The following is a 26,096-nucleotide window of genomic DNA, read 5'->3' on the forward strand; positions in this document are numbered from 1 at the left end:
TGGCGGGCTTTTGGGCGCGCTTGTGCCGTATGGGTGGGATTCTCCAGCCCTCGGTTTTCCCTCGGAGGCAGAGGTACTGCCCTGAAGTAAACGGAGGGAGAAGCGGCAGAATCGAGCACCCTGTTTGGGCGTGCTTGTAGGCACCCATGTCTTCTGTGAAGATGTTATTTTTAGGGTATTTTCAACCTGGTGTTTGTTGTGTGGTCTGTCCGACGTCAGGTGACGTAGACATTAAAGATACTGATTTTTTTATTTTTTTTTCCCCCAGCAGGTTATTGCTAACTGAGCGCCTATATTTTTACTTCTGTAACAAGTCCACTTCTCTCAAAAAATGTTGTTTGGGGTTTCCTATGTTAGCTGTTTTCCACGGTAGTTCAAAGAAGAGTTGCGAGACGCTAGGTTGTTTGAAATCCCTGTTCTTTTTCAAAGTGATTATGCTGAGGCACACTGGAAGCTTGAGACAAGGTTTTATTACTGCATCTATCATTAGCTTATAATAAGACTTAAATAAAGTTACTGTTGTGTCTACGGAAAGCCATAGATACACTAATCATTTCTCTAAGAGGAGCATCGTGTTAATAATCCTTGCTTCTTCAATTTCTCTACCATGCCTGATCACTGTTTTTACCCTGGATCCCTATTTACAATGAATAACTTAAGTACAATGTGTTATATAAATGCATCTTCACAGTTTGTCACTTTAATTACTAATGCTAAGCATACATTATTTCTGATAACATTCTGGTTTTTAAGACTAAATCTAAACTCTGAGGAGTTTGTTATAGAACGAAGTACTGCAGTTTATTAAACAAAATAAACCAGCTTTTTGTCAAGGTGATCTTAGACTTGTTGCTCACACCCTGTCCCCTCCGTATGATTGGCTTTGGGTGCTGTTTTGCATAGTTAAAAATATCAGCAACCGCCAAGTTGTGGTTTTGTTTATGATGGCTTGTTGAGGGGATGGCTGGCATTTCAAGAAAGCATCTCTTGCTTTCCTTGCACTAGCTTCTTAAGATGAACAGGGAGATGCAACTGTGCATTGCAATATATGTCAGAAGGAAATTATGTAGTTAGACCTATCAATCTTTTAGAAGTATTGTTGCCGTTCTTCCATACTTGAAATCTAGCAAAAAGTTTTACAGGAGGTTTGACTACGTTTGTACTTGATTCACACTTGCAGAAGAAGCAAAAGGATTTGTAGGCATTACCTACTAGCAGTGACCATGTGCCTATATATTTTGGTTTTGCCTCACTGGATGACCTTAATAACAAGAAAAGCTCCTGCCTATCAGGGTGGATATTTGGGTGGCAAAATGCCCCTATCTGTGATGCTGAGAGAGAATTCTATTACCAGGCATCAGCTTTTTTCTTTCTTTTGAGGATAAATGTATTCAAATAACTGATAGCTGATTTCATATTTGATAGCAGTGTGGCAATTTTTTAATAGCAGGAAAGCACAAACCAAACTAATAAAAAATTTTAAATTGCAAATAGTTTGATGTGCAACAGCTCTCCCATCCCTCTTCTCCCCCTCCCCCCGAATGTTTCTGAAAACAATAATTCTTGGAGAGGTAGGTGATTTCTTCCTCAGAGTCCAAGGGACAACAGACACCAAATCCTGACTGCAAAGAGCACTGTGATTCAACAACATATGCAGCCACTGAACTAAGTAGGACTTAATTTGAGTTGTGTACCTGTGTGCATGTGAGTGCCTTTTTGAACTGGGGCCTGTGGTCCTAAAGTGGAAGCATTTAATGCTCAAAAGCAGGTAAATCAGAAGAAACTGAAGCACTTACACACATCTTATCATTGATATTTTGGGGTTATGTATCTTTGAAGCCTGGATTACTGGAGTGTGTGACTGGCATTGCCTAAATTGTAAGCATGTAAGTAGTTGAACTGAGTGGGGTTTGGCATCTTTAGCAGTTCAGATACTGTGGGGTTTCGGGGTTCTGTGTGAGATGATTCTGTCCTACAAGTGCCAGTAACTACACGGACGTCTTTGCCTTCTCACAGCCCTTTAAGCTATATTTGGGATAAAGAAAACCACTAAAGGAGCTTGGCACCACAGTGACCGTTTAGAAGGGTTGAACCGATCACCTTGGATGATAAACTACTTCCAGTCAGACTTGTTTGGTCGGTTGGCGAGGGGGAAGGTCACCTTAACAATGAAGTTGACTTGGCAAGGGTCACTGGACACCTGACAGACAGATGGCTCACAAGGCACCCAAGAGCAGGAGCTGTGCCTTTTGCTGGCCTCTGCCCATTTAGGGTTGCTCAGCTGGTGGTTAGGATCTTTAAGATAGGGGATGAAATAAGCTTTCTTGAATGTGAAGAGAGTACACTTTGGGAATATGCCTTGGAGCCTCAGGATTCAAGGGCAGTGCCCAGATTCAGTTAAAACACTGCAAACACTGCCTCAGACACGTACTGTAGCCTGCTTTTCTGATAACACTTACAGGGGAGGTTAACAAGGTGTGCACGGCCATAATTTATCCCTGTCTGTTTTGCTAGAACCAATTGTTAACTAATCCGATTGCCCAACTTGAACAGAAACTGTAGAGTTTGGGAAGAGATGGGAAGTTACTGGTACAGACGGATTCATACAGCTAGGAACTTCCTGTAGGAAAAATGGGAGGTAAAACTTCTGGCATAACTGAGGTGATTTTACAGGGACAAGTGGTAGCGCTAGAGTTAATGCTATTATTTGCACTTGCATATTGTGACCTCTGCTGATGCTGGTATCAGGGCACATTAGGAGTTTCTGGGTTTTGTGCTGTACTTTCGAAGTGATAAGGGAAAAACAGACCAACTGTGATAAACTGTAAGTGAAGGGCAGGGGGCAAAATGGGTGGTCTTGCTCAGTGAGCATCAAATACAGTTCTTCAGAAGTGTTAAATAAGTCTACGTGAGTGTATTTGGGCGTACCTTTGATAGTCATAGTGAGGAAGAGAATGGCTGTTTGGCATGCAGCTACCTCGTATTACTTGAATAGCATTAACCACCCCTCAGAGCATGTCAGGGTTAACATTTATGAGGGAATCTTTCACTATGGTTTTTCTTGTGTAACTGAGCTGCTGCAGGCACCAAGTCTTGCAACCTCGCTCACGCTAGAACTGTTATTGCTAGGAATAAATTGGCAAGAATTCCCATTCCTTTGCCTTATAATGTGTCAGGAGTGTACGAGATGAGCCAGACATTCCAGTAAATTATTTCAGAGTACACACTGAGGAGTATTACATCACAGAAGAGAATATATGCTTGCTTGTTGGATTAACAGGTGTGGGGAGCTGGTATTTCACCTTGCACAGAGTGATCTTAGACTTGGTGTCAGTTGTTCGACCTTGCTTAATTCAGTCCTACAATGTTGTTGCAACGTAACAGGAAACGAGGAACCAGAGGAGCCAGTCAGGAGAAAATTCTTGAATTCAGGAACTAAGAGTAGGCAAATCTTAATTTTTTTTTCATACTACATTCAAAAGTTGAAAAAGAGACAGCTAAGTCATTTAAGCGTTAAATAGTAATGGAATTAATCTCTCACTCAAATACATGCTGCCCAAACTTTATGCTGGCAAACTGCTTCAAAATCCCAGTTGGACAGTTGCTGAATACATTATTTTTGCCTTTCTTTATCAACACTAAGCACCCAGAATGTGTAGTGAAGTTCAAAACTGAAGACAGTGATTTACCAGGATCCAGACTTGGTATATAAATGTGCAGCAGTAAATGTGCTGTTGTTCAAGGAACTCAAAGCACTTTCTGAAGTACACATACCTGTGTTGTGCTGAATGTGATTCATACTGTTTGAGTAGATCTGAAATTTGGGGATTGAGCTGGTGAATTGTCTACCATTGCAGCAGAAACCACTCTGTGTACATGCAGATCTACAGTATCAGCTTGATAAGAGGTGGCTGACAGTTGTGGCTTCTGTATTACCTCCTGAACCCAGGGGAGTTTGTAGTGTGCGAAGTGCTATTAGAGAAATAAATTCCAGTCTTTTAAGACATACAGTTTTATGGTTTAGCCAAAGAAGGTCTACTTAGGATACTATATTTTTTTCTGCCATTACTTAGAAAAAAAAAAGTGACCTTAGGCCTGTGATAGCACACATCTTTCATATAGCACAATATTGTTGTACCATATTAAAACCTCTCAGAGCACAATGAATCTATTTGGTTTAGTTGCCAGCTATGAATTTATTACAAGCAATGCCCATAATAAATTTAGGGGAGTGTGTGAGCATAACTAGATTTGTAAAGTTAAAGTGTTCTTACCTCTTAATAAAGTGTGCAGTTTCCACACACAAACACACATGTAAGCCTCAGATTGGTGATTCTGTGTATTTTTTTTGTATCTTTCTGATTTATTTTTTTTTGTCTGCTTAGTAGGTTATCAGTAATTATGAAGCTGCCACCTTGTCCCAGGAAAGGAAGTTAGGCTAACAGGCTTTATGAAATTGCATCTTTTTCTTCCATGTAGCATTTAGGATAGGAATGGAAGGGAAGGTTGCATTTGTTCCTCTTCATTTATGTAGCTTCAGTAATTCTGATTAATTTCATTGTTGCTTAGAGATTTGAGCAGTAAGAGTGATCACCATCCTACAGGTTTCACTGTGTGCAGTTTTGGGGGAGAAAATGACGCTAACAATAACGGAATCTGCCTGCAAATTCAGACAATGCCATTGCAATAGTTAAATTCTGTGAGGTTGGTAGCATAACCATAAAGTATACAACTTATGCAAGACATAAATGCTTCTTGGTTTTAAATGTATATCAATATGGTACAGCAGTTGATGGGTCAGTCATCTTAGCAAAGAAAGTTTCCCATTTCTTAAGAGTGAATTTTTAAAAATTGAGTATGTCACTTTTACCACTGCTTTGAAGATACAATCCATTTGATTTGTGGAAATACAACCCAAACTCTCACTGGATAGCCAATAACAAGACAAAATAAGTAAGGATGTTGTCAGTAAGTGCTTCAGTCCAACCTACTTTAGATAAAATTGTTTGAGAGAAAGCAAGGAGGTGTGAATGACTGGTGTATTTTTTCACTTGTTTTGCTGTATCAAAAATGCTACATAGTAACTGGTCTGATAACCTGTGGATTTCTGATTATTCTAAAGACAATCTCTTTCTTCTAGAGCAAAATCATAATTTTTAAAAGTATTTTTTTTCTTTCCTGCAGGGGTTCTGCGGTTGCCAAAATAGTAGGCAATAATGTAAAAAAATTGCAAAAGTTTGCTTCCACAGTGAAGATGTGGGTCTTCGAGGAGAATATTAATGGGAGAAAATTGACAGATATCATAAATAATGAACATGAAAATGTAAAATATCTCCCCGGATACAAGCTGCCAGATAATGTGGTAAGGCTCAGAAGCTAAATTCTAGTTATGGAGAGGAGGGAATATTGCTCATGCTGTGACTGGAGGTAGAAATTTGTTTTGTTAACAACTTCAGGGTTTATAATATTTTAAACTGTATGCTATTTTACCGATGAGATCGGAGATTTGAACAAGTAAAATTATACTCTTATGCAGGTAGATGAATTCAATGCACTGTACTCTTTTTTTTTTTTCTTTTTTTCTTTTTTCTTTTTTTCTTTTTTTCTTTTTTTCTCACTATTGTCTTTATGTTACTTCAGCTTCTGTATAGGGAAGCAAATACGAAAATGAGTGCAAGATTAATGTAACATGATAGTGGATGGGCTGGTGGTGACTCTTGTCCCAAAAACATTGTAAGAAGAGACTGCAGCATCTGACAATTCAGTAGAGATTTTGGGCAGGAAAAACATGAATTGCTGTGCATTGCAATTTTCTCTTTTCAATAATGCTGAAATACAATTTCCCTAGCCTTCAACAAGTGTGGTGCTTCTACTGTCCACTACCGGCTCGGTCAAGTTTGTTCTCTTTGTCAATAGGTCAAGCTTATTGCCACATTTTAAACCTGAGTGTTATTTTAAGATGGCCATCAAGTGTTAGGAAAAGTGGAGTCTGGCAAGTGACTTCAAAGTAGGTCACCTTAAAGGATAAACAAAATCTATGAGCACAGAGAAAGATAATATAAACTAGTAGGTGTAAGAGGCCTAGAGAAGACATTTGAGTGTATAAGGATCTAAGTAAAGAAACTACTTCTCTGCATGCAATAATTTATCAAAAATTGAGATTATTTTGCCACAGAGAGGGCAGATTCTTATTTTATATTTTCTTAGTCAAAGTACTTGTTTGAATTTTATGTAACATTTTGAATTTTCGTTGCACTAACCATGCTGATGGCAGTGAAGATGCCCCTTTCGAGGCATAAAATAGCTTGTTTGAAAGCTTAAATTTTTTTGCTTTTCTGGGAAGTTTATGTTACTGCTTATTGTCAATAATGAAGCATAGTAGTTTGTAGCATTCAATATAAGACCAAAATGTTCTTTTACTTACTAGATAACACTTGTGTATAGTGTTAATTTTAAGAAGTTATGTGGCCTTTCTCTCCCATAACTACACAGGTTGCTGTCCCAAACCTTAATGAAGCTGTACAGGATGCAGACTTGCTGGTTTTTGTCATTCCTCATCAGTTTATTCATAAAGTCTGCGATGAAATCACAGGACGAATACCCAAGAAAGCTCTCGGTATAACTCTCATAAAGGTATAATAAATACTATGCATTAATAATTGAGAATGTGTCATGGATTCTTCTAAAACAAGATGGCATGATATTTTTATATGAAAGTCTTTTTGCATTATTCACTTGATTGTTCCACTGAACCCTTCTAGATGTAAGATTGGAATTTATCTCAAGTCATTAGTGGATTGCTATACAGTGTTTTATTTTAGGCTAGCACTTGCAGCATGAGGAAAATGAGGCTGTTCACAAGACTTTTAAAAAGAAAGAGGGAGTGAATATGTTATGCACCACCAAGCTTTCCAACCTTTTATTTGTTGTTTCCAAATGCATCGTTAGATGAACGGAGCACAAGCATAATGCTTTGATTGTTAACAGACATCCCACACGCTGAGTTGATCATTTTAAGAACTGCTGAGAGAATTTCATGTGACTGAGAGGATAGTGCTCTTGTTCATGTCAAATATTATGTTGCACCAAGAGAGTCTGCTCAGCATGGCCCAGAAAGACAGTTCGAGCATAGGAAACAGGAGGGGGCAGAGGGGCGGGAAGTATTTCACTGGAGTGTTTGTAGTTTTGACGGCAGGAGAATTTTTAAATGTGGGTGGGCTTCTATTTTTTTTTCTTCTCCTGTGTGTTTAGCTGCAAAGAATAAGTTATTCCCACAAGGTCTGGAAGATTGTTGTTGCTTTGTACTTAGTTGAGAGTAGGCCATTTGCTCAGCACACATTCCCTTGCTTACTGTAATTTCTGGAAAATGATGCATTTATGGATCTGTGCTTAAAAAGAACAAAACCTCCCTATCACTACTTACTGCAAGCTTGTCTCTTTAATTTGTCTAACTAAGCCCATCAAATCTGTATTGTTTTGTCAGTGCTGACCTGATGCATTGTGGAGATCTATGAAAAAGTAATGCTTCCCAAGTGCACTTGCTGCATTTTGTAGAAAAACTTTTCATATTGTAGAAGTATAAAATGAGGCAGTGTTAAAAGAGCTGAATGTATAACATCAAAACCATACAACTGTCCTAGACACCCTTAGGTTTATTGCTTAGAAGTTGTCTGTTTAAGCTTCTTTCTTCTGTAAGCTCAAGATAAGCTTTATTCTCCTTTAATTTTCTAAATGTGATTTATGTTCTCATGTCCTTAGTGGTAGGAATAACTCTAATGAAATCGGTGGAGTAAATGAGGATTTATGTCAGCGTATCTGAAGTCAGAGTCTGGGCCTATATTCCTTTTGGATTACTGCTCTGGGTATTGATTACTAGTGCTTTAATGGAGTATCGATTAATGGCTATGTTTAAAAAAAAGGGGGGGGGGAATACTTGTCTTAAAAATATATATATAATCCAAACCCTAAACAAACAAAAAAAACCCAACAAAAAAAAAAAGCCCATACCTAGTGCAGTGTAAGTAAAGTAAGTGACACCTGCCATGCAAAGCAGAGTTGATTACTAGGCAGCTTCCCACTGTCACATTGCAACATTGCATCGGTAGATGGTCTTGAAAAAATGGTGTGAGGCCCCTTTTAATGTTTTTTGCAGGAGAATGCGAAGTACATGTTAGCTTTTATGAAAAGGCATAATTGTGTGTCATTAAAAGTATCATTTAAGAAGAAAGGGCAGAGATTTAACACAACAATGAAACTAAGTAGTAGAGGCAGGGATGCATTCTTTCCTCTACTTTTGCAGCTTATTTATGCATGCTGTTTTCATCAAAGTCATATTTTTAGTGGTCTCATTATGGTCCACACTAATGCTATTATAGTGGGTTGTGTTAACTTTGGCAGTTAAAGTGCAGTTCTGCTCTGAAAAATATCATTAGTGGGACATCTTGTTTCTGTGCTTTCTAAATTGCTTGGCAAGTTAGCAGTGTGTCATCCTTTAGTCTTTTTTTTTTTCTTTTTTTTTTCTTTTTTTTTCCTGTTTATGACAGTCTAATCTTCAAGCAGAGCCTAATGGCTGATAATAAAACCGAGTCTTTGGGAAATAAAGACATTTGTCTGCTGGTTAATCTGTGTTCCCACTGAAACATTTACAGCTGTGTTGCTTTACATAAGTTCTGATCACTCGTGTCTATGAAAACCTAACGAATCTTTGTATGGGTGTGGGCGGAGGAACTGTGTACAACTTACAGTGCAGCACAGCAGTGAGCACAGGAAGCAGGATAGGCGGACATCACTCAGAATACTCTTAAGGCAGCCTCAACATCAATCTCATTGTCATCTACCTATGTACAGGCCACAGGGATTGCTCTGGCAGGCATGCTAGGCCGCAAGCGGTAAGACCACAGAATGGGACTTGCATTGCCTGGGGATCATTGCTGCCCAGTGGAAATTCCCATGTTGGAGCCTTGGTTTTTGGGGGAGGGAGAGGTGTTTGTTTTTTCTCCTGTCATCTTGTCATTCAGCATTGGATTTAACTCTACATGAAACAGGTGCAGCTCTCCTTGACTTTGTCAGAAGTTGCATCTGTTTCATAGCGGGGCTGAACTTGGCACCTAAGCTTCTCTGATCTCCTTTCACTTGGATGAATAATCGTTGTGTATGTATTCATATTTTTGAAGTTGTTCCCAATGTGTGCATGCTTTTCTGTTTATTAATTGCCTGCATAGGAGGAGGGGCCTTACAGTTATTTTGTGGGGACGCTTCTGACACTGTGAGGGAAAAATGCATATATATGTGTGCTTGCTTTCACATTTGTTCTATATGGCTCATTAAAGATGAGAAAGCAGAACTGTGCATTAAGTGATACAGATGGGAAAACATTGCAGAAATGCAGGCACTGTTGTCTGTAGTTTAATTGGCTGGTTTTATACAGGCATTTCTGCATGCCTCTTGATTGCACCATGTCATTTAAGGAATTGCACCTCTGATCTCTGGAAATGCAAATCACTGCCTGCCTGAGATACCACTACTGGCAACATAAAAGTGTGTCTGTATATGTGTGTCTGGAAGTAGTAGAGGATCACACTGCCTTTTTGCCTCTAAGTCATAATTCAAAATTACCAATCTTCACAGGTACCAAATCCCCAACACTAAAAAATAGTTCTGTACAAAAGGTGGTATAATGTGGGAAAGAAAAACCATTTCAGTACCTTCTCTGCCATGCCCCTGCTCTAAAAACTCAAAAGGAGTCTGCATGTAACAGGCTAGGAGAAAAGGGTTTTGTGAGAAGAAAGTGGTCTTCTTTGGAATTCTTGGTTCAGCCAATTCAGGGTACCAGACTCTCTTCTCCATTGCAGCATTAGTCTCTGGGATGATCTTACCTAAGGTCCTATTTCTGCCCCTACTTTCACATTTTGTAAAGAGCGCGTCATAAATACAGGTTAAAAATATCCTTAGAAGTTAAATATTCTCAGTTGTTCAGCTTTCTACGTATCTGTGAATGGCTGTTCCATTTGTAGTAGTATTCAAAATTATTAAATTGGATTTCTACTAGTAAACTGTTGTTAGTATTATACGCAGGGAATCTGTCTCTGATATTTCAGTTCAGATACTTCTTCACAAAACAAGTTATTGGGATGCCATTTTGTGAGTTTTAGTGCAATTTCAAGTCCAAGTGCAGGCCTGATTCACAATTGATGGATTGGTGATGCTTCACTGGTTTTAGTAAGGATACACTGATAATAAGCAGCTGAGGTTCTGAACTAACAAAGCTGAATATTCAGCACTTTTTAGAATCAGGTCTTTGAGTGTGGAATAAAAACTGTTACTGTCATCTAGAGTTTAGTCCTGATTCTTAAGGTGCTACTTCCTATGAAAAGGAGACAGCTTGGAGAGGTCGCAACAATAGCAGAAGTTTCACCAGTAGCAAGTTTGTCGTCTTTAGTCTCTATCTGAATAGGTCTTGTTGCAGTTCTGACCCATGGACCAGACTAATTGTGATGTGCTTTCTTCTCTACTGTGTCTAATGAATGACTTTTTAGTAATTCCATTTAATGTTGGCTGCAGGGAATAGATGAAGGCCCGGAGGGACTCAAACTGATCTCTGACATTATCCGAGAGAAGATGGGAATAGACATCAGTGTGCTGATGGGAGCTAACATTGCCAATGAGGTGGCAGCAGAGAAATTCTGTGAAACCACAATAGGTACTGTTCCGAGTAATAAGAATGTTTACTACATGCTCCTGCCCTCACAGTTGCACACCAAATAGCTCAAATTTTTATCATTTTCAACATTAGCTGGCTGTTATCAGAAACTGTTGGGTTCTTATTTTAATGTTGAATTTCCTAGAATGTTTACACTTCCAAAAGTACTAGGACAATACCAGGAGTAGAGGGAGAGAGAGGAATGCAATTCTACCTAGTCTCACTTGGGTTGTCACCTTACAGGTGAAATACTAAGCATGCTTTTTATCACCCTCCACATAACACTGCTTTATTTTATTACTGTGCCTAAGATTTTTCTTGGGTCTGCATGGCTTTATATGGATAAATGATTATATATTCTCTACTCCAGCTCACGTGTTATGGTCACAGACAGTACCTTTATGCATGTTTGAGTTGGGGTTTTTTTAAGGTACCAATATCTTGTTTTAATTTCTCAAAATAATTAGTTCCATCGAAAGCTGGACATGGTTTTAGTTCTGTGTTGATGTCTGTGCACCTTTGGAGCACAAAGACTTGCCTAGTCTTGGATTTCACAGTGTCTAGATAGGCATGTGTGTGCGTAGGTAGTCATACATAACAGCACAGAGTTCATGTTATTTTTTCAGTGTTAATTTTTACAGTTTTGTGCATTTTTAGATTTGTAACCTCCCATTAACAGCTTTTGTATTGAACTTATTTTTGAACGGCTGAATTACCTCTTAGCGCTTAGAAACATTTGTCAGTAGCAGCATGCTCAATTAATAAAACATCTTTGACATGCCTTTGTCAGTAGGTATTTTTCTGGAATGCAGACCTTAAAAATAATTGGTAGAACTGCACCTGCTATATTTTTAATTCACCATTGTTTTATTATTAGCTGTTCTTTTTAAAGAGAATGATCAAAACCAGAGAGAGTATAGAGGATTAATGGAATTGTTATTTAGAATCTGTTGCTGAGAAGACAATGAATTATGAAGAAGTCCAGAGTAACTCAGTGCAGAGCTTTTAAGTGCAATGTAGACATGTCTTTAGTCACTTAAAACAGGAGTCTGTTTAGGATGAAGATAGAACAACCTCATCTCTGCTTTTAAGTATTTTGGCTTGCACAGGAAAGGCTAAATAACACCCAAATAAATTATTCATTTTTTAGCCTTCCTTTCTCTCTCTCAACAGGCAGCAAAATCTTGGAAAATGGCCTTCTCTTCAAAGAACTCCTGCAGACTCCAAACTTCCGAATAACTGTAGTAGATGATGCAGATACGGTTGAGCTTTGTGGTGCTCTGAAGGTAAGATTAACAGGCTGCTTTTGGTACACAGATGGAATGGTGATCCTTGTAGAAAAAAGAGGGTATTTTCATTTAAAGAATTAAGTTTCTTGTACTTTATATAATATATAAAACTGCTACATAACATTTCCGGAAGAATTGGATGGGAAATTAGGGAGCAGCATGTTCTGAGAGTGGGCTTTTAGACCCTTGTCTCACCGTCTCCCAAGTTCTCTTTCTACATCTTTCATTTAGCTTACACACAGTCATGAAACAAGTGTTGATTTCATCTACCTGGACAACATGTTCCTAAATCCATTTTAGTTTCCTCTTCGTTTTGCACCAGTGTGTTCACAAAAAGAAAGGAAGGAAGAAGTTGGCATTAATTCTTTGTGTCTGTTGACAAAACTATTCCCCTCTTCATTGGCTTACACAATGCGAGCACTGTTATGTTTTATAGCTTGTGGACATAAGGTTCGTGTGGATAACCACACACAGAAATGACCTGAATAGGAAAGAAGTTATTGCAGACAGTTACTCATCTGGAATTTTTTGGTAACAAAATTGATGCTGACAGGAAGCAAAGGCTAACTTAAACATATTCTTATTGCTACTTTTTCAGCTTAATTTACAGGACATTTGTGAAAGGAAGGCATTAGTCGCTTGCCACCCTGGCCAATAGTACTGTAGTTCACGTTATCTGATATCTATCATGGAAGCATTTCGGATGGGTGTAGTGATTTAGTAGATAATTTGGTTTACTTTTCAGTTTTTTTATGTTTTGAATAATTATTTTGTATTGCTTTGTTTTCTCTGTTGAAATTATGTGTAAACTACACCATTCACCTGCAAAGGTACCAAGCCAGTGAATGATGTCTTTAAGCTAAGGAGTTCTGATTCCTGCTTAGCGGGAAGTAGATTGATAACTATAATAACATAATTTTTGGCCCACTAGTTTTCTTGATAATTTTTTCTTCAGAGCTGTCATACTGGAAGTTCTGAAGAGCAGAAGATCATGGGTCTGTGCACTGGGCTAATGGGATACACTTTGGTGTAACACGCTTTGGAGTTACTGTATTTATAGCAATTTCTCAAGTTTGCAGAGCTCGTAATTTGGCTCCACAGTCATTGCTTTAAAATATTGTGATGATGCAGGGGGGTTAGCAGGAAAGAAATCCCTGTGTATAGACCCATGAAGTTAGTCAAAAAGTTTTACAGATTTATTTTTCTTTGAAATCTTCTCAGCCTTATGTTTTCTGGCTAGTTTAAATTCTTGCTTGATAGGGGAGTTATGTCCCAGATAATTTTTATTCCAGGCAAATCTCATGAAAGGGCGCTAGAGATGAGTGTGCCCATCAAACTGAGCAGCCAATCAGCAGGCACTGAAGCTCCACTGTAAAGGTCCAAGTCATGCAAGATACTAGAATCTCTTTGGAAGTGCAGGAGAATTTAGATAAATTGTTCTTCTTGGCCTGGAAAGATACTGCGCTGAAACTTGTGTATTTTCTTCGTAGCCTTGTTTTGTTCCTCCTTTCTGCTTCCTTATTCATCGTGCATCCAGCAGACTGAACTTCCTAGTTGCATTTCTAGAAAGTTGTATATATTCTGTGTGCTCTGGTCATTTGGTTTTGATTGCAGTATATTTTGTTAACTGAGTTGAGACTTCCAAAGAAATTCATAGGAGACCTTTTTGCAGCCTTTTGGGGTAGTGAAACACTGGAATGGGTTGCCCAGAGAGGTAGTGGAGGCTCATCCCTGGAAACATTCAAGACCAGGTTGGATGGGACTCTCAGCAACCTGATCTAGTTAGCGGTGTCCCTGCTCACTGCAGGGGGGTTGGACTAGATGACCTCTAGGGGTCCTTTCCAACCCAAAACATTCTATGATTCTATGAGCTCTAAACAAAAAGGAAATTAAGGATAAATTAACTTGTTTAAAACCACTATGGATTTCTTGCCTGATTAAAATGCATGAACTGGTATAAAGTGGCATAGATCAGTCATGCTAGTATAGTTGATGTTTTTTAAACATACAACTCTTCCTTAATCTCAAAGAAAATTTTATTAACATCATATTTTTAAAAGTAATTTTTTATTTAAAACCCTTTCTCATTTATTCCTAAATCTTGTTCTGACAGCATATAAATAATTTCCTGAGCTGTTTTTAAATCAAACATTGCAAAATTTTATTAATGCATTGGGAACATGTATGCCTCTGAAAGAAAAGGAAGAAGCTAAAGTTAAACAGACGGGTATGTTTTTATTTTCTGCACAAAGCAAAATGCAAAGCTCAGTTGTGAATACTGAAATATAAACTTGAGCTTTTTTTCTTAGAAGTTGTACATTCTTATTATTAGGAGAATCATTTGCTAAGGGTAACAACAAGCCCTTTACTTTTTTATGATTGATAATCTTTGTAATAAAAATGTGAAAAATAAGCATCTTTTCATGTCATTGTTTTTAGGGAAAAATCTAAAGTGTAGGTTCTGTCAGCTGACAGTTACTTTATTAAACTTGGAAAGTTGCATCATGAAAAATAGTAAAAATTAGAATTATTTAACTTGCTGGAAGGTGGAAATTCCTATTTCAGAAGATGACTGTGTCATGTTGTGTGAAGAGACAGATATAAAAAGAGAGGTTCTACTCCCTTTCTATAGCAGTACCAATTCAAAATGTCAGCAGCATCACTGCAAACTCCTTTGTGCCTTAGAGGACAGAAGTAAGCAGGCACATATGCCAGTCCAGACTGTCTTTTTGGAAATAGTAAAAGCAACTCCTGTATTGGTATGTAAAAGATGAGAAATACTATACTGTGAGAAATAATATATTCTCCCAGCTTCTGCTTTTTTCTATAAATAGCAGCTTGGGAAAAGGAGGCTTTTCTGGTAATTCTGGCATAATAGACTAGATCTTGTTAAAAGTCTGTACTTACCTCACTCTTTATTTTTGCAAGCCTTTCTAAGCAGGGAAGATTTTCAATGTGGATGGCTGCCTAAAGGTTGGGGAAAAATACAGAAGGATGACAGAGAATGCTCTGAGCACAACATTTCCTTACAATAACGATAACTTTATGTTTGAAATGTGTTTTCTTAGGCATATTTGAATTCAGAGTGTAATAATAAGTATGGCAGCTGGATGGTCATGAAGTAACACGTTTGATTGCTATTTATATACATAAACATACATATATGCATATGTTTATTTAATATCCACTTCATTTACTGTATTTATTTTTTGTGACAATGGGCTGATGAAGATGGACTGAAGTACAGAAATCAGTGCAGTGAAACTGCAGTCTTGTGTCACCTGAATAGATGATGGCAGTCACTATACAAAGTCTGATGATGCTGAGGAAGAACAGCTGTCTACCTTGTTGGCTGTAGGAACAAAAAGTGCTTGTCATGTTCTTCTCTATCAGGATATTTTTCTTTTGAGGACTGAAGCACACTTCACATTTATTTGTTGACATTTTCTAAGGGTTGAGGTCAGAAATTAACAAGCTTCAAATTTGGATAGTTCAGTTTCAAGGTACCCAGTTGACTTTACAGACAGCCTGACCCAAGGCGAACTACAAGTTCCAGCTGCCATGTGCAAGAAAATGCAGGGGCCTTCCTAGGAAGTGCTTAAAGGTTATGACACCACGTAAGAGTAGTATGTGCAGCTATGCATACACATGGATGTGCTCCTGGATGCTGATGGATGTGATGCTGCAGGATAGCACAGACCCAAGGTCATCACCTCTGAGGTGTTCTTAGAGTCCTTAGTACCTGTGCCAGCGTGTGGTCTTACAGTCAAAGAGCACAAACGTGAGGCAAGACTGAGCTTAAGAGGCAATATAAACATCGGTAGCTGCGTTCTTGGGTGTAAACTGTACTGGAATCACCCAGTGCAGCAGTGACAGGGGTGAGTATGAGGGAAGGAGAAGTGAGAATCTAATCTCTGGATATGGCAGAATGGCCATGTTCCAGCTGCCTGATGTATTTGTTCAGGGATCTGGAGAGTTCACCTCCCTCAAGTGGCAGCAGCCAAGGACGAAGACAGAGGTGACAGTTACTGTAGGAAGGAGAAGGAGCAGCAGCTGTGGTTGCCTTTCAGGTTGCTTCAGGCCCATCTCTAAATCTCATGGCTCTGGCTTAGTCTTAAGCAAAGAAGTAAGAAGTATAACAGTGACTTATTGTTTAGCATGTTATGTAACCCAGCATTATTACTTACAAAGGTGGTCCTGCAAAGTGTGCTTATGGCAGTCACTGTTGGATAGTCAGCCTAGGTGGTGCAGAAGTTGACTGTGGTAATTACTCTTTCCTGAGATTAAGTGGAAATGAAATCCATTATTTACATTCAGGTTTGCCAGGAGCAAGCAAGCAGTTTATGCTTAACCTCTCTGACAGTCCTGCTGATACTGTCTTTGATTTGTTGAGTCTTCACTTGACCTCTCTCAGCTGTGATGGGAAGCAAGGAGCTTCTCCAAGTTCATGTGTAAGTAGGAGGGAAAGGAGGCTGTGCTCACCTGTGACACTACCTCAAGGAAGGCTGGATGTCCCAGGTGAATTAACATTTCTGCTTACTTCTCCAATGATGCATTTAATTATGGTTTAATTACTGGTTGCCTCAGAAATGTCCTCTGAAGCTGTCTTCCTGAGCACTCCATAAACTTAGGGTAAACAGGGTAGGACTGTAAATTGGGTATTTCTGAGCACTGACTGTGTAAGAGAACAGTCTGTCAGCAAAGCCTGTGGTCTTGTTAATCTTGACTCCTTGGTCATCTATTGACCTTGCATTTGTGACCCCTGGCATGTTTGCAGCAGGTCATGTGCAAGTAAAAGACACTTCTCATTCGCTCTGACACATGCTGTAAGCACTGCCTGGCATCAACATTTATTTTCTGGAGTATATCTTCACTATCCCAGTGATTAAATAACTGAGTTCAGTCCTTGCTCATGTTCTAGAATAACTAGGACTAGGACTAACTAGGTCTGCATACCAGACCAGCTAAAGACTCGCCTGTTAGTGCAAAGTATTTTCATAGCTTAAAACCATATACAATATAAAAATACCCTGTGCATCTTGCTTACAGGGTGCATGCTTTAGTGCAAAAAGCTGTTAATGCCGAGATGGGGGAAATGTGTTTGTTCAAGTGTGAAGTGGTTTTGAGAGCTCTGGACACCTTAGGCCAAGAGGAAGACTGTGTTGCAGTCATTTTGGGGTTGTTGTGACAGTATTTTTGAACCTTTGGAACAACAGGTTTGTATGTAGGCTAAAGTTGTCCTTGCTTATTAGGCTGACAGACCCCCATGTTGTGTATGCAAATACAGTCAGTCTTTGAGCTCATGAAAACATGGGCTCTCTCCTCTTGCACAAATGTATACCTATTGCATTTGTAGGAACTCCTGTAACTTCAGGTATGGGCTTTGGCAATGGCAGTGTTCAGGATCAACCATATCAGATACAGAAGGATGCTTTGGCTAGATAGACGTGTGATTCTCCTCCTCACGCCAGTCTGCTTTCAGAGGATCGCTATAGTGCTAGTGCCATTTAGGCTCTTGGGTGTTAATATGTGTTTTGCTTATGCATCTTCCTGAAACAAACTTGATGTAATGCCTGCACCCAGAGATTTCAAGTACCAGGCTGCCTGTTTTGGTCTTATTTTGGACAGAAAGGTGACTCAGTCTAAAGTTTTGTGAGATTTTTTTACTGTTTTGTTTTTAAAAGGAGTGGCTCATCTTTCAGTGAGGTGTAACTTTCAGTGTGGTATAATTCAGTTCTCTACAGAATATTAGACACGAGAGAGTTGTCATAGATTCTTCAAGGTTTTAAATGAAACCAGATGGTAGAGCTTGTAAATTCATAGTTGTGGCCTGAGGGTTATGTAGACCAGGGTATAAGAGTCTCCTAAGTGCAGGTGTGTGTTCTAGAGCATAATCAGTTGTCTTGTTTCCTCATTATTTGCAAACCATGTGTAAGAATATACAATGGGGACATTGTAAAAACAAGGAGCTTAGTGTTTCAGAGTTAGACTCACAACTTCTCTTCTTTCCTACCCCATTTCCTCAGAAGTAGCTAGTCTTGGTATGGCTTGCTTAGAACAATATTTCTGTTGCTCCAAAGAAAAACATTGCAAAAGGTGGAAATAGACAACAAAATGCCACAGGCCAAATCATATGTAAATTATGATGAGGTAGGCTGCTTCAAAGTGGAAAGGAAAGTCAAAGCAGGCAAAGTTGGAGGGAAGGGCAAGCTTTAGTATTGGAAAGTTCAAGAAGTACATGGGAGAAGCCCAGAGGTTGTAAAAAATGTTTTTATTTTTAGCTGAGTGCTAAACACTTGCAGACTTCCCTTATGCGCAAATTCCATTTAAATGGATTATCCTGTCTGAAGACTTAAAATACCTGTTTGACTTCCTCTTGCTTTGCCACCAAATGAACCCATCTTGGAGGTTAGTCTGGGAGAGGCATCCAATGAAAACATGCTTTGACTGAATCATCACAGCCAAGATTTAAGCCAAGATGACCTAAAGCACCAGCTTTAAAACTTTGATCATCTTTTGCTGCTTCAGGTCTGATACTGAGATATGTCTGCAATTTTAAAGTCACCTTTAGACCTCTGCTAGATGCTCAAAAAGCAGTGATTCATCTTCTGACCTCACTAATCGAGTCGCGTAAACATGACTGGCCACAGAGCACTGCAGCTGCCTGCAGTTTTTGCTTCTTACCGTTCAAAAAACAAAACAAAATCAGCTGTTAATCAGCTTGTTGCTTTCATTAGCAACTTCTGACTGTTGCTGTTTCTTCAGCAACAGTTAAAGTTGGTTTGGTTGTTTGGGTATTTTCCCTGCATCAGGCGCTACGTTAGGTGCCATAATGCTGGTTCTCTTGTGGTTCCCGTTGAGGTCACTGCTGCCTTTGTTGCATGCAGAAAGGTATTACTACATCTATTGCTTCCTTGTTTGCTTTATCAGTATGTCAGAATGCCACTTCTTCTGGAGTGTTTTGGGTTTTGGGTTGTTTTTTTTTTTTTTTTTTAGTCACTTCACTCAAATGTGTCTCAACTAATCTCTGTTTGTAAACCAAAGAAGGGACTGTATAGCTGATTGTTCACAAAGAAACAGTACCTTCTTTGTAGAAGGCTGTCACCAGGTCAAAGGGGAAAAAAAAAAAACAACTTTTTTTGCTTAGGAAAGGTCTTCCCATATCATGAACCTTCTGGGAACCCTTGATTACTGTTGCAGGAACTCTGCATGCTTAAAAGGGCTGAATACGATTAGCTTGGCTGAATTTGGTCCCTTAGCATATCAGCATGGAAGTCAATAAATGTTTCTTAGATTCAGCATTACTTTAATCATAAAGAAAACATAGATAAAAGGCCTGTGGTATGTCAGTCTAGCTTTACCCCTACCTCGGGGCAGGAACAGCTCAATCTATATAAAACTTTGTTTGGGCGTACTGTAACCTGTTTGTTCTTGATAATAGCTCCACAGTCTCCAGGGAGCTTGTTCCAGAGCTTTAACTATGCTTTTATCCTTGGAAATACTTAGTAATATAAGACTTCTCATCTTTTTTTTTTTTTTTAAAGGTTATGACATAACCCCTGAAACCAAAAAATAAAAAAAAAACCAAACCAAAACAACAGCATCGTCTTACATTAATAAAGTATTTGCAGTTCTTAAGACATCTGCCCTCTGTCTTTGGTGTCTTCTAGGATTCTGTAAGCAATAATTGACTCATTTCCTATTTATTTTTTCTCTTCTCAATAGAATATAGTGGCAGTAGGAGCCGGGTTCTGTGATGGCCTTTGCTGCGGTGACAATACCAAAGCTGCTGTTATTCGCCTTGGCCTAATGGAGATGATTGCCTTTGCCAGAATTTTTTGCAAAGGACAGGTGTCTACTGCCACTTTCCTGGAGAGCTGTGGAGTTGCTGATCTCATCACAACGTGTTACGGTGGCCGGAATCGACGTGTAGCAGAAGCGTTTGTTAAAACTGGAAAGGTACCTTGTTCACTGGGTGAAATCCATTGTTGCAAGTACTAGCACTCCTGGTTTATTGGAGTAATAGATGTTATCTGAGACATGCTAGCTGTACCAAGTGAGTATCCTTCTCTCCCTCTCATTTTTGGGTGTGTTACAAGGCTAGAATGAGTGTAAAGGTGTTAAAAAGGAGCAGTGATTAAAAGAAAAAAGCTGGAGGGATAAGATAGTGGGAGATGCAGATTTAAGGAGGAGAATATTTACAAACAAGAATATAGAACAGTATTATATATGCTTACTCAAGTACGCTTTTGAGAAAGGAAAAACACTCAGTAACATCTTTTTTTTTCCATCCAGATGATGTTGTCAGGCTTATGAAAACCTTACCATTGCTTCATAGCTCTCCATTTCTTCCCTTTTTTTCCCCCTCTGTTGTTTAGTCTATTGAAGAATTGGAGCAAGAAATGTTGAATGGTCAGAAACTGCAAGGACCACAGACTTCTGCAGAAGTGTACCGCATCCTCAAGCAGAAAGGAATGCTGGAAAAGTAAGTAAGAATGGATAAAGCAAGTTCCAAATACCCCTTTTTTATCTCCGTAACTCTTTTTGCATTTTTAGTCTTGGTGTCTTCATGAAGGTAGTAGCCAAAAAGAAAATCACTGTAATAAGAGTAGCTTAATCCCCAGTTAAAAATCACAGAGAGAAGTGAATAAAATCTCAAAATAATATTGTTGTAGATAGAGCTAATAGTGTGACATTGAATTTGTGAATGCCCTTCTGTTTACAGAATGTACTATTGCCTCCTGCTATCATAGAAAAGCATAGCAGAGTGTGTTTTAACATGTGAAAAGAATAAAATACATGAAAATAGGAGCTGAGCTTTCTAAAGAGACTTCTGAAGAGGCTCTGCAGCTCATTTCATAGCAGTAAATTCATTGCTTATCTCCAAGGAGATAAGCATTGTCTCTCTCTTTGTCATTAAGGATCTGTATAGCTCATCAGCTGAATAGTGTCTGCTTCTGTCCACATGGATTCTAGATCAGATATCACAGTTCTCTTTCCTAATGTGACTTCCAGTTTGCTGTAGGATAAAACCTGCCATCTGCTTGTGTAGGTCAGGGGTTTTTTTGTGGTAGAAAAAACCCAAAAAAAGCAGGTTGTCCTGGCCTGTTCATTTGTATTCAAGTCAGAATATGTATGACTGCTAATATGTATGACTCCTAAAGCCACACACACAGTTGTCTCCTTATGAGATTAAGGAATGTGTTATCTCTATCTGTTCCTGTTTGTAGAGGAGGCAAAATCAGAAAATAAATGACTGATAGTCAGAAGACCAAGCTTTGTTACTTTTTTTTTCCAAAGCAGTTTTTAAAGTCTAGTTTTAATGGATCAGTGACATTAAGTTGCTTATTTTTTAACATTATCTTTGGGAGTAAGGCACATAAGTCTCTCTCTGCAGTGTACAGTAATTAAGCTAACTGCAGAAAAAAATCTAATTAAAATGTTGGCTTCAGTCTTTGCTGTTTATAACTCCCTAAATGAGACAGGATGCTGTGTTTGAGGTTTTTTTGTTTGTTTGGTTGTTTTTTTCCCGATTCTATGTTACAACAAATAGAGTGCATTATAGAAGACTTTGGGCTGTGTTTTTAATGAAAGATATGAAAACAGAGAGTTGCTAATTTCCGTTTGGTGTAGCAACATATATGTGTGAGTTCTTCATAAAAGGTCTCATTCAACAAGACTTTTGAAAGCAACTTTCAAAGTGTTTTTTGAAAACTCTCTTGCTACTGCTTTAAAACACAGTAAACCAGCCATGGTTTCAAAGCGAAGAGGTAGAAGTCTAGTAAGAGTACAATTTCATTCTCTTATCTTACAAAAAGAGTCCCAAGGCATAGAAATATGCGAAAGTCAAAGTTCAGTAAGGGGAGTCTTGATAGTGGGGTTGATGCCTATCGATAGTTACAGTGAAATTATTTTTTTCATTTCAACAGCTGTAGAACTAGCCCTCTTAATGTGCTCAGACATAAGATGTGTTTGGAGTTTGCTCTCCCCGTGCAAAGCGTGGCAGACCTGTGCATAGCAGAGTAATGTTCTCTCTGATAAACAGCAAGACTTACGTAGCAAGATGTGATTTGTAGTAGTGGTACTTCTTCACTGAGAAGTCACTGCCAGTACTGTATCTAAAGCTGTGTGAAACTTGCTTTTGTTTCAGAAGGTTCATGTGCTTTGTGGCCACCTCTAGTAAAATCTCACATGGGCCTAACAAATTTTATTTTAGTGCCTACATCTAAGTTTTTACAGTAAAAGCAAATTCAGCCCCCACAGCCCAATATATTATACAAAATGAGTGGTAAGTGAGGCATGTTACACATTTGGATTTATTAATTTTTTTTTTCTGCATATTTCCTAGTAAGGGTTTTGCAACCTGAACAGTGTAGCATTGGATTTGAAAGATCAGCTATGTGGCTATGTGCTAATTTTGCTTCCACTGTTGAAATAAAAATCAAGTCAGTTGGATCAACCTGAAATAGTTTTTGCTATTGCTGCTATTTTTGTCTTGTTCTCCACAAAAATAAACCAAAAGAAATGGACACACATTCATCGCAGGACATAAAAATGTTTCAGATAATTCAATATGCAGCATTTCATTTTTGAGCCCTTGTAATAAAAGCCATAGAAACAATGGACTAAATTCACAAGCATGTCCATTCCTCCACTTTTTTTCCCCCCAGTAATATAAAGTATTGCATTCAGCCAGGTAAAAATCTTGTATCCACCCCTGAGAGTGCAGCAGTCACTGTCCTGTAAGGGTACTCCTGAGTGGCTCATGGCTTCTCTTGTGACCTCTGGTTCACTTTGAGGAGTCTGGTTCAGAGCTATATGGTGATCCCAGAGTTCCCTCAGTATAACACGTGCTAGCAGAGGGTATGGGCAAGCATATGTGCTGCTCAGTACTGGTTGGGGGTTCTGTGGAATGCTGCATCTGTGCATTACAGATAAAGCTTTAGAGTGACTGACTGATGGGACCACTGTCCTGAGGAGAAAGTCCCAGTCCAGGGGTATTCTGAATGACTCAGAAATTAACAGTTTCACCATCTCCAATGCTCTTATTTCAGTCGAAATAACGTAGTGTGTTTGGCCAAAATTTATCAATATAAAAGGCCACATTGAAAGGGCATATTTATTCTGGTGAACAGATAATTAATCCCTCAAATCCACCAGGCTCTGTATGAAATTGGGACTTGTCTGGCTGTCACTGTCCAGGATGGACAGAAAGCAAATGAAAATTTCTGTAAAGCATCTTGGCTGTAACGAGCCTTCAGATTATCAGAGAAGCCTGAATCATTTGAGGGTTGTTGGAAATGTGGCCAATTTAAAAAAGAAAAAGAGAAGAGATAGAATTTAGTGTTTCAGAATCCACGTTTAATTTTGGACTCTTATTAACTACTTGACCTTCAATTTCTTCTTGGGTTTCTTTGTGTCATATTCTGCAATTGTATTATCAAATTATTGCTCAGAGATAATACATAACTGCTGTGCCAGTCATCCTTTTTAACCATAGATGATACTGCTGTAAGAATGTCAAGGAAAGATGTGAGTGGTTTTAATGTTTTAATTTTTTAGATCACTTAATCATTGTGCCATACCATAATGAATGTTGCAGGCTCCATTAGAGCTATCTAGGCTTCTGAGAGTGACTCATTTTAGAGATGCGTGTACGTTCTGTATTTATCCAGAGCTTTTCAGCCCAGTGTTAGGGCTTGACAAATGCTAAAAGAAATTGATTTTTCAGTCTCTCTCTTTCCCCTCTCTCTCCTCACCCCATTTTATTTCTTTCATTTAAGAAAATGTTGCAGAATAAACTTATGCTGCATTTGCTTTCCCCACCCTGTTTCCTCAGGTTTCCGCTATTCACTGCCGTGTATCAAATCTGCTATGAAGGGAAGCCTGTCAGAGAGATGATATCCTGCCTTCAAAGTCATCCAGAGCACATCTAAAATCAATCAGGCTGTCGTACTAATGCAGCTTTCTGCCTTTCAAATTTATATCTGGGTTCAAGTGGATGTATCATTAAGCTTCGTTCAAAGCTGCTCACTAGGCAACAGTAACAACGTGAATGTCTCTGAATGGGTATTGGTTTTTGTTTTACAGCCTAGTTTGACATAGCATGCAGTGTTGGCTTGGTGATTGTTGTTTTGCTGGCTAAAATACAACTGTTTTAAGATGCGCAATGCGAAAGTTGCACTACATATCTAGTTTATATACACAAGTGTACTTTGTCTGTGTTCCTACACCATAAAACACAATGTTTTGTTGTCTCTTATTAAGGCCTAGTCCAAAATCTACTGGACACCATGGGAGGAATCCCACTGGTTTTGATGGAGACTGAAACAAGCCTGTAACCTTGAAATATTAGGACTCTTTCTATTAGAACTTGGTTTTATTCTGCATACACATCGAAATTTTAACATTTTGCATGTTTATGATTACATTAATTTAAGCAATATTAATGCAAAACAAGTGGTAGCAGTTATTCAGGGGGCTACTGGGATATTTTAATGAACTCTGGTGAAGAATATTTTGATTTTGAAAGTCTTTAAAACTGTCAGACTATTTTGAAACCAATTTCTAAGTGAATTTAAAGTTTTTAATTACACTGTTTTAAAGGGAATATTCTAGAGGGGGATCATTACCTCCCCTTCTGTTTTTTAATCCTTGCATTTTTGTATTTCTGTGTTTCTCCCTTGCTGTTCCCAGGAGCTAGGCTCTTCTAGAATCCCATTCCCCTAAACGAGTGGGAGATGTTGACCTGGGGATTCTGAACCCCGGAGCCTAGGGTTCATTTTAGTGTTGTACCTGTGGTCGTTCTTCACTGGTATTGTTTGGTGGGTGGGGAGGGATACTCTTGGGTATCCACTGCTCAAAATTGTCATGCTGTGTTTCTAGCTTAACCATCAGCTACAAAGTGTTGCACTCCACACAATGCTGCAAGGAACGTTTGGGAATTCCTTGGTAGAGCATGCCTGTGTTGTCAAAAGGGTTATGTGCCAGTACGCGGACTGCATTCATTTCAGTGCCTGCCAGTGACTGACACCTCAGCTGGACTCTAGTCCTGAACCAGCCTCCCCAGAGAAATGAAGAATTCAGAAATTAACTCTTTCACTGGACAAAACTTTAATAGGTGCTGGATCAAGTCCTTCATGACCAATCTCTCAGAAAGCTTTTCAAAGGCATCTGTCTCTTTTTTTTTTTTTTTTTTTTTTTTTTTTTTTTAATTCCCCAGGTATCTCAGCTAGGTTTTTTTCAGGCACCTTTGCTTTATCAGGGAGGTTAATTTTATTTATTATTGGGAAATTTGTGACTTTAAGGAGTTTGAGGGTGGGGTTGGCTTGGTTTGGGGGTTTTTTGATATTTTTTTTTTAAGAAGGTTGCTGCAAGAGAAGATAGTTAAATGAAATCTGTCTTGCTTTTCTTGTATGCTAAATTATTTTTTTTTTTTGGTAAAATATATGCTAGATACATGAAGAGCAGACTCATTCTTGCAGGTGTGAGACAACGGTTAGGATTGAGATTTACAGAGCTCAGCAAGAATGCCCATCCGCTCTGAATATCCACTCCAAACCTCTGAGCAGTATCAGAACTGTTGTTCACTGTTCTCAGTGATGTTTTCAGATCAGAAATAATGAGCACAAACCCATCCTGAAGCTTTTAAGTTGTTGTTCAAGACCTGCTAAAACAAAGGGGATGCCTGGGAATAATTGTCACGCTTACTTAAGTAGCCTGGATTACTCTGAAATAGGCGAGCATTGGGGCAGCCTTGTGTAGACAGGAGGATGCTTCAGCTCAGGGGTACCATCTCTTGTGCTCCTACAGTGTTTTGCATTAATTCTTGGAAGATCTCATGAATGTCCTCAGATATTCAGGGATGTGAAAAGTTATCCTGCCTTATTTCTGATTTCGTGCTAAATATAACAGATAGTGGCCAGAAGTTAAGTAACATCAGATGTTTGTGGCAATAGAGGAAATAGCTGGTAGAGCAGACTTGGAGGAAGCACTCTGCTTAGACAATTAAAAGAATGTTTTAAGATTGGAAGCGCTGTTACACTAACGCACACATGGAGCATACACTCCTCATTACTGCATAACTTTCAGTGTGTCTGCTTATGCTT

At 38.8% G+C, this 26,096-nt stretch overlaps 1 protein-coding gene across 1 annotated transcript; it reads left to right on the forward strand.

Annotated features, from left to right (window-relative positions):
* The first annotated feature begins 5,239 nt into the window (after positions 1–5,239).
* GPD1L (glycerol-3-phosphate dehydrogenase 1 like) lies at positions 5,240–24,101 on the forward strand. Its single transcript, XM_009635152.2, has 7 exons — positions 5,240–5,362; positions 6,493–6,633; positions 10,561–10,699; positions 11,873–11,985; positions 19,714–19,947; positions 20,367–20,473; positions 23,828–24,101. The coding sequence occupies exons 1-7, from the start codon at positions 5,255–5,257 to the stop codon at positions 23,922–23,924; spliced, it is 939 nt and encodes a 312-aa protein (XP_009633447.1). The 5' UTR covers positions 5,240–5,254; the 3' UTR covers positions 23,925–24,101.
* The last annotated feature ends 1,995 nt before the right edge of the window (positions 24,102–26,096 follow it).

Source organism: Egretta garzetta, unplaced genomic scaffold, assembly GCF_000687185.1.
Source record: "Egretta garzetta isolate BGI_Z169 unplaced genomic scaffold, ASM68718v1 scaffold313, whole genome shotgun sequence".
NCBI lineage: Eukaryota > Metazoa > Chordata > Aves > Pelecaniformes > Ardeidae > Egretta > Egretta garzetta.

Excerpts from the sequence above, each read along its gene's own strand:
- GPD1L (XM_009635152.2), top strand. The coding sequence starts at position 5,255 with ATGTGGGTCTTCGAGGAGAATATTAATGGGAGAAAATTGACAGATATC. Across the intron at positions 6,634-10,560 it reads TCGGTATAACTCTCATAAAG|GGAATAGATGAAGGCCCGGA; the intron begins GTATAATAAATA and ends TGTTGGCTGCAG. Across the intron at positions 10,700-11,872 it reads ATTCTGTGAAACCACAATAG|GCAGCAAAATCTTGGAAAAT; the intron begins GTACTGTTCCGA and ends CTCTCTCAACAG.